Source organism: Notolabrus celidotus, chromosome 13 (genome assembly GCF_009762535.1).
Source record: "Notolabrus celidotus isolate fNotCel1 chromosome 13, fNotCel1.pri, whole genome shotgun sequence".
NCBI lineage: Eukaryota > Metazoa > Chordata > Actinopteri > Labriformes > Labridae > Notolabrus > Notolabrus celidotus.
In genome coordinates this window covers 21556617-21565359 of record NC_048284.1, presented here as the reverse complement: position 1 = coordinate 21565359, position 8743 = coordinate 21556617, and the positions used below count along the sequence as shown (strand labels likewise).

General features: G+C 42.6%; 1 protein-coding gene across 2 annotated transcripts; it reads left to right on the top strand.

The window, feature by feature from the left end:
* The first annotated feature begins 2700 nt into the window (after window positions 1-2700).
* mgat2 (alpha-1,6-mannosyl-glycoprotein 2-beta-N-acetylglucosaminyltransferase) lies at window positions 2701-7717 on the top strand. Of its 2 annotated transcripts, none has more exons than XM_034699484.1 (2): window positions 2701-2871; window positions 5791-7717. In XM_034699484.1, the coding sequence occupies exon 2, from the start codon at window positions 6048-6050 to the stop codon at window positions 7470-7472; it is 1425 nt and encodes a 474-aa protein (XP_034555375.1). In that variant the 5' UTR covers window positions 2701-2871; window positions 5791-6047; the 3' UTR covers window positions 7473-7717. The 2 variants fall into 2 exon arrangements, with proteins under 2 accessions (XP_034555375.1, XP_034555376.1); XM_034699485.1 differs by lacking the exon at window positions 2701-2871 and adding an exon at window positions 3541-3651.
* The last annotated feature ends 1026 nt before the right edge of the window (window positions 7718-8743 follow it).

Below are 8743 nucleotides of genomic sequence, written 5' to 3'. Positions count from 1 at the left end.
AGGCGACAGGGCCTTTGCTGTCAGGGCCCCCCGACTGTGGAACAGCCTGACAGAGGAAATCAGACTTTCAGAGTCAGTCCCTCATTTTATTTCACTACTCAAGATCAGGGGTGATTCTAGGATTGGATATTTAGGGGTGCTGAGCACCCAGAGAGCTGCCCAGCCGGGCAAGACAAATTTCACTGTTTTGTACATTTTAATGTAATTTCATTCCCACATTTGTGAAAGAAAAGTATAACACTTTTTGGGAAAGTCTGTGACTAAACCATCAAATCTGATAAAGGTTATTTAAATGCTGAGCCACAGCAAAAGAGAAATGGATTGGAATCAGAAAAGAAACATATGGTAACCCTAATTTCTGGGGAAAGACAACTCATTTTGATACAGCAGCTCCTCAACATATACATTAACAGTATGTGTGTTTCTTGAGTAAACCAGCCCCCTATAGTGAGTACCAAAAATACAAAAAATTGACATTGGAGTTATTTTTGGGACTTTAATTTGAAATGCAATGCACAACACGGAGCTGCTGTATTTTTGTTTTTAAAATATTAGGTTTCAACCAAGCACCGTATGGTTTTGAAACTTTTCTAGCTTGTTAAAAAGGACACACAAAAAAAAAAAACCTCTCAAATTTAAGGGGTGCTGGGTGTCATGAAGGACTTGAGCTATTATTATTATTTGTATATGTCATGCTCTTTAGGTGGCTGCAACCAGTCCATCAGGGCCCTTGTTATTGCCTTGCCCCAAAAAGACCGTAGGTGCTTTGATGTACAGATGTGGTGGAAGCAGTTGGGAAGAGAGATCAGTTACCTGAGAGTGAAAGAGTTCATGTTATTGTGTGTGCGTTCAGAAGCAAAACCACACACAAAGCACACACACACCACACACACTCTCAGATAACAAACCCCAAGATATCAGCAATAAAGAACATTGAAGATAACATCCAGTTTCATGCATTCTTACCAATGCACCATGGTGGCCACACTATCCCTACCAGCTTAATTTACAGTCCTAAATCATCACACCTTCATAACACTGGGATTCAAATTAGGGCTAGAAACGCCTATGCCCAAGACACACTTTTATGGTAAAGCTTTTGTGAATTTATTTTAATATTTAATATTTAAGGTTTTACCCTTTCTGCTTTTTACTGCCAGTTTGATTTCAACACCATCATACCAGACATCCTGCACCAGAAACTCACACAGCTCACAGTGCCGGCCTCCATCTGTCAGTGGATCACCAACTTCCTGACGGACAGGAGACAGCAGGTGAGGCTGGGGAGCATCAAATCCAGCACCCGGACCATCAGCACTGGCGCCCCACAGGAATGTGTTCTCTCCCCACTTCTCTTCTCCCTCTACACCAATGACTGCACCTCAGGGGACCCCTCGGTGAAACTCCTGAAGTTCGCAGACGACACCACCGTCATTGGTCTCATCCAGGACGGAGACGAGTCTGCTTACAGACAGGAGGTGGAACAGCTGGCACTCTGGTGTAGTCAGAACCATCTGGAGCTGAACCCGCTCAAGACGGTAGAGATGACAGTGGACTTCAGGAGAAGCCCCCCCCCCCCCCACCATCCTGAACAGCACTGTGTCTACTGTGGACTCTTTCAGGTTCCTGGGATCCACTATTTCCCGGGACCTGAGGTGGACCTCCCACATAGACACAATTAGGAAAAAGGCCCAGCAGAGGATGTACTTCCTGCGTCAGCTCAGGAAGTTCAACCTGCCCCAGGAGCTGCTGATCATGTTCTACACCTCCATCATCCAGTCTGTTCTGTGTACCTCCATCACTGTCTGGTTTGGCTCTGCAACCAAACTAGACAAACACAGACTGCAACGGACTATAAGGACTGCAGAAAAAATCACCGGTGTCGACCTGCCCCCCATCCAGGACTTGTACCGGTCCCGGGCCAGGAAACGGGCAGGTAGCATCACCACTGACCCCTCACATCCTGGACACAAATTCTTCAAAATCCTCCCCTCCGGCAGGCGCTACAGATCACTGTGCGCCAAAACAACCCGCCATAAGAACAGTTTCTTCCCCCAGGCTGTCACTCTGATGAACACTAAACCATAACAGTGTCATACCTGTCAGATAAATACTCTCTGTAAATATACATGTAGATACACAATGCAACAATTCTCCAAGCAGAATTCCATATTTCTATTTTTTGTATTATTTAACTTCTATTTTTATAATGTAAAAACTACCTCTGCAACTCACCACTGCACTTTATCAAATTATTTTAGCCTGTACATATTAGTCAAGCCTATTTTTTTGTTTCTTGTATTTATAGCTAAGGTTATTGTTATTATATTTTTATTTTATTTTTTATTGTAGTTCTTATTCTTATTCTTGTACAAAGAGAGCACAGTTTACTACAGTTTACTAAAGTCAAATTCCTTGTGTGTTCAAGCATACCTGGCGAATAAAGCTGATACTGATTCTGATTCTTCTGATTTATTGCTTCTTTGCTTTTATTGTGTTTTTATTGTTCTTGTGAAGCACTTTGTCATCGAAAAGTGCAATACAAACAAAGGTATTATCATTAATTTCGCCTTAAACTGTGAGTTGCCCCCCGGTGTGAACTCGTGTGATACTACAAATCCTAATGAACCAGTCTCCTTCTATGATAAGTAGTGTAAGCAGCAGGGATGCATGATATTTAAGGGGTCTCGAGTGCCCCCCTCTGGAACATTGCATTGTGGGACAGCGGCAGGCAGTGGTTCCGTATTTGGGGTTTTTACAGCTAGCTGATAGCTGCGTTTCATGCAGCCTGCTGGAGGAAATGGAGGAAAATGGGACGCCGCCGTCTTGATGTTTTACACTAAAAGAATCGCACGGCTGCCTCAGTTCTAGGTAAATATGTTGAATATGGAGGTTCTGCTTTAACATGGACGCTGTTTTCGACAAGGGCTTGGTCTGGACGTAGTGCTTGTAAGTTGTTAGCTGCAAATGCTAACTTACTGTTAGCATTGACAGGATGCTCACTGTCATAAAACACCGAAGCTGCAAACCGAGAGCTGTTGTTTCACTCTTTATGGGGACATTTTGCATCAGACAGTAAATCAAAAACAAAAGGTGTGAAATGGTTAAATCGATTTCAGCTCGGTGTGTCTGTCAGCGGCCAATACAGGAAAAACTAACGTCAACGCTCGGAGGCTTCAAGGGAAACGATGTTTACACAGAAAGGGAAGTCGGAAGACATTGTGCAAATCAAACTGGATTTATTTAAGCAAAGATAGCATTCCGGAACTACTTTCAGCTGCAAAGCCAGCGTTTTTACTCGATTTGACAAGCTACAAATGCATCCAAGCCCTGCAGGGACATTACAAACGCACAGAGTAGGCTAACCTAGATATTTCTGCTGTTCAATCAAACATCCTTCAACTGTTTCATGTGAAAGTGCTCTTCTATGGATGGAATTTGGTTTACTATGTTCAACTTTGTCGTAGCTTACTGGGAATATGAGCATGAATCTTGTCACAGCTCCTAATAGGTATCAAATGCCTCTGTAAGGCAGTATCAGTGCCACACAGGGACCATCCAGCTGATGGATGTACTGGCAGGAATCAACTCAGGGAGAGGATCAGTGAGGAGCTTGAGCAACCCAGGAGTCAATAATGATAACAAGTGAAAGTAAGTCAAGCAGATCTGAAGAGAGAGGACCAATCATAATGTTAATAATGCATATCAGGACACAGATGTATTGATGAAGGAGCATACAGCAACAGTACACTGTTTATATAAGAAGGCTAAGTGTTGTAGTGTTGTAGCCAAGACCACATTATCCGAGACCAAGACCAAGGCAGGACAAGACCAAGACCATATATATCAATGAAAAATCATTATGAGAGTTAACAAAATAAAAGATTTCTGTTTATTTATTTAAGTTTGCTTTAAATACAATTAACAGCAACAAAAAAGGTTTGGTTTTGTCCTTGTTGCCTTTCTCTTGATGCGCTGTGAGAGTATTTTGAAGCCTCAAGTTTAGTTTTTCATCATCATTTGTCAAACTTTCACTTTAGTTTAGAGTTAAAACTGTGTTTTCTGTTGTCTGTGATCTCAGGAGAGGTAGGAGGTCGTATCGGTAGCTGAGTGGGATTATTTTGTCAAACCTTTTTTTCTCATTAGTTGTGTGCATTTTCTATATTCTAATATTCTCATATTTGTAGTGTTTTTATCTGATGGGTTATAGGTGTTGACTGTGGTAATCCTTATCACAGTGATGACAGGGGCACAGAGTGCATCAGTGGTGGTCTCGACTGGTCTTGATCAAGGCAAGGCAAGGCAAGGCAAGGCAGCTTTATTTGTTTAGCGCATTTCATGTACAAGGGCAACTCAATGTGCTTTACATTAGAACATTAAAATCATTGGAAACATTCAGACAAGCATAAAAGAGCACAATTAAAATGACAAATATAATGAAACAGAAAAGAAAAGGAAAATAAGAAATATATTAAAAATTACATTCAATTTGCATTTAAAGTGAAAAAAAAATAAAAAAAAATACGGAGACCGCCCAGTCCGAGGCCGAGACAAGACCGAGTGAAAATGCTTCCGATTCCAAGACGAGGCCGGGACCTTAAATAAGCGGTCTTGAGATCAAGACGGGTCTCGAGTACTACAACACTTAAGTGTCGCGCAGAGTTAGGCTTGAAGAAGTTCATGTTTTAGTTTCGGGTGAAACTTTTTCATAGTGTCATGTTAAATGAGTTTATTCCTATGGTAGAAGTGTACAACAGTTAAAGCTATGTGATACAGAAGAGTCGTATCATTGTTTGATTCAATCATCTTGTCATTTCCTTGATTACTGCTCCACAAATTAAGTTATTTGACTTAATCCAGTATTTTTGCTACAGTTGTGTTTTTCTGTAGTCCTATTTAGGCGTTTTTCGACCGCAGGAACTTTACCCCGAAACTAGGGACTTTACCCCTGAACTATGTTCGTTTCGACCAAAGGAACCAGGGTCTAAATTTAGTTCAGGGGTAGTTAATCTCTCCCTGAAAAGCCCCTGCTTGGGGGGTAGTACTTTTCAAAGGTCCTGGGACTTTTGGTTGAATGTTACAGTGTTTGTGGAGTTTACACAGTTGTTGAAACACAGAGGGAGTTCCTGGAAATGAATACTAGATTAGTTTTTTATTAAGATTTTCAAAATATTATTTGATATAATTTTTTCCCTCCATAAATCACTGGCCTGATTAGCACAATCTACCCGGGACTTCAGCCTGTGGTCGAAATGCAGACAACAATGGGGGCAGAGGAACCTTTTAGTTTCAGGGAAAGTAGTTCTGGGGGCTAAAAGACCCTGGAACTCTTGGTCGAAATGCACCTTTGGTCTGTTAGATAGCTTTCCACTGCATTCCAATGCTTTTATGAGCAACCAGTTTATCAATTATTTTTATACAATGAGAATTAGTTTAATACATTTTCAATCAGCAAGCCTGTTAGTATTTGCTTTCCTGTGTCCTCCAAGGTGTTCATGAGAATGGAGTTGAAATATCTCTTAAACAAACTCTCTTTCTGTTCCGCTGTATCTTCAATTTTTTATGTTCTGGATGGATGGTTTGTTATCCTACAAAAAAAAGACATTCACAGGTCCACACACGCCCTCATAACATTTTTTGAATGCATTTGCCGTATTGCAGTGTGTCCTGCTTAATGGTATGAAAAATGCTGTAGAATTTGTCACTGTTATAATTGTAATTTTAATCATATTCCTCATCCCATAATTTCATAATGCACCTAACTTTATCTATTATGTATCTCTCCTTTAGGTGATTCATGCACACTGCTACCCTGCTGCCTCCCAGCTACCGCCATGCCTTACGGAGAATCAGTCCGCTATCAATGACATTCCAGTGGGATCCATGTTTACAACAACAGATCATTCTGCCAACAATTAGCCTCTTAGCAACTTCTATTTAATCAGGCTTGCTCCTTTTTGCAAAGCACACCTTCACCTCTGCAAACCTGAGCTCATTATTCCACCACACTCGACTTTTCTCCCTTGGCAAGAGGCTGACCCCCTATCATGAGATTCCGAATTTACAAGAGGAAGGTGGTGATACTGACTCTGGTGGTTGTCATCTGTGGCCTCGCTTTCTGGAGCAGTGGAAGGCAAAAGAAGAACGAAAGTGGAGCGTCGCCGAAGGAGGTGGAGGCGGTAAAGAGAAGCAGCAGTGTTAGCAGCAGCAGCAGCAGTAGCAGCATCAACAATCATATCCAAGTGCAAGCTACACCTGTGGTCAGCCGGGTGCCTGTTCCCCCTCCTGTTATACATTCAAATGACACACACCAGGAAAAAGCAAAGGAAAAGGAGAAGGAGAAGGAGAAGATACCCAAGCCAGAGGTAGACAACACCACTTTAGTCTACAGGGGTATTGTCTTCCAGCTCAACTTTGACCAGACGATAAGAAACGAGGAAAAGTTTAAGGCAGCAAGGCAAAAGGATGATCTGATTGTGGTGGTTCAGGTCCACAACCGACCGGACTACCTTAAGCTCTTAGTGGACAGTCTGAAGAAGGTCAAAGGTGTGGAGAGCATACTGCTGATATTCAGCCATGACTTCTGGTCCCCTGAGATAAACAAAGTGGTGGCCTCTGTTGACTTTTGTCAGGTACTTCAGATTTTCTTTCCCTTCAGCATCCAGCTGTACCCACAAGAGTTTCCTGGGCACGACCCAAAGGACTGCCCCAGAGACATTCCCAAAAAAGACGCCTTAAAGCTGGGATGCATCAACGCAGAATACCCCGACTCTTTTGGCCACTACCGGGAGGCAAAGTTCTCTCAGACCAAACACCACTGGTGGTGGAAGCTGCACTTTGTATGGGAGAGAGTCCGGGCTGTGAAGGATCACAAAGGTCTGGTCCTGCTGATTGAGGAGGACCACTTTATGTCCCCGGACTTTATCCATCTCTTAAAGCTGATGTCAGCTCTAAAAAGGGAGCAGTGCACCGACTGCGACATCCTCTCGCTGGGGAGCTACAGCCACATCGGCTACTCCAGCAAAGCTAACAAGGTGGAGGTGAAGGCGTGGAAGTCCACAGAGCACAACATGGGGATGGCTCTGAGCAGAGAGACGTACCAGAAGCTCATCCAGTGCACCGACACGTTCTGCACGTACGACGACTACAACTGGGACTGGTCCTTGCAGCACTTGACCGTGTCCTGCCTGCCCTCCTACTGGAAGGTCATGGTGAGCGAGGCGCCCCGGATCTTCCACGCCGGGGACTGCGGCATGCATCACAAGAAGGCTTCCTGCATGCCTATGAGCCAGAAAACCAAGATAGAGAACATCCTACAGAGCAGTGGGAACCAGCTGTTCCCAAAGAACCTCCTGATTACTAAAAGACTGCCCGCTAACGGGGCTGGAGGGGTGGCCCCACATGTGAAAAACGGGGGCTGGGGCGATATCAGGGACCATGAACTCTGCAAGAGTTATGTTCGATTACAGTGACCTTAATTACTACTATTATATATTATTGTCTCTTTTGCATCCTCTATAAAGAAAAAAGCCTTTTAAAGTAAATCTTTATGGACTATTCTTCATATTGCCTGTTTTATCGGACTGTTCCAAATAAAGACGAATGTTGGATTTTTGGCTTCTTTAACACAAATATGTCTTTACATTGAATATTTAAGTGATACCTGGCAAGTCTACTATGTTTTGTAAGTTGTAATTAACAACAATCTACTAAAGAATGTATTGTTGTGTTTTCTCTAACTTGGTTACTTCAGATGTCCAAAATGTAGTGTCATTTTATAGTGGTAAATTAAGAAGAGTAGGCAAGTGCTCATCAGGACAGTCATGAATTTGGCAAATCAGTGGATTTAGCTATCCCACTGTGCATGCATAATTAATTTGAAGGTATTTATATCACACAGAATTGTTGAGATCAAAGGAGATCCTTTGAGACACCTTGTTCCATTTAAACTATCGCCTACTTAGCTTCAACAGGTTTCCAGAGCACACCGAGTGCCTCATTACTCCTGTGACTGCAGACAAAGTATCATCTAAGGTAGAGAGTGTCATACACCTGACAGTGATACTAAGCTACACAATGGAAACTGGGGATAGAGGGACTATTTGGTCAGTGCAATGCATTTGTATTATTTGGCTGCCATGCATCACTCTCTAGCTGAACAGTTCAGGTACACTCTGACACTTTAGGCACCTGCATCTTTCAGCAGAGCTTTTGATTTCACAGATAAATGCACACGATGCACCTGGAGCAGTCCCAAGACACCGATACAACTTTGTTGTTCGCGTTGCTGCTATTGGAGGTGCATTTACATTTTAAGTGCTTGGACCTCGGCTCAGTATTGATGGTTTCTGCTGAGGCCCAAGCTCAGTGGCTTGTCTGTAGGAGCATTGATTGCCCCTCCCCCCTTGGGCAATGTTTAAAAATCGGTTCTGCACACTGTTAAAATTCTGGAATCACTGCAAAGTTATCTAAAGCTGACTACTCACACCTTACAGTTCATTTTAAATCCTCTGCTGGAGGGCGTTCTAAGAATTTTCTCCTTACATAAAATTCCTAAATGTTTACTTGAATTAAATATGAAATGCTTAATGTAAGGCATTTATCCTCCGCACAATCGTTCATTAATACACACAATGCTCAAGACTGATGGAGCTTAACCAATCCTCCTCTGACTAACAGACGAGAACATTTCTGTAGGAAAAAAAGTCTAATTTCCTCTTTTATGTGTGAACTTAAACTCCTT

Excerpts from the sequence above, each read along its gene's own strand:
- mgat2 (XM_034699484.1), top strand. The coding sequence starts at position 6,048 with ATGAGATTCCGAATTTACAAGAGGAAGGTGGTGATACTGACTCTGGTG.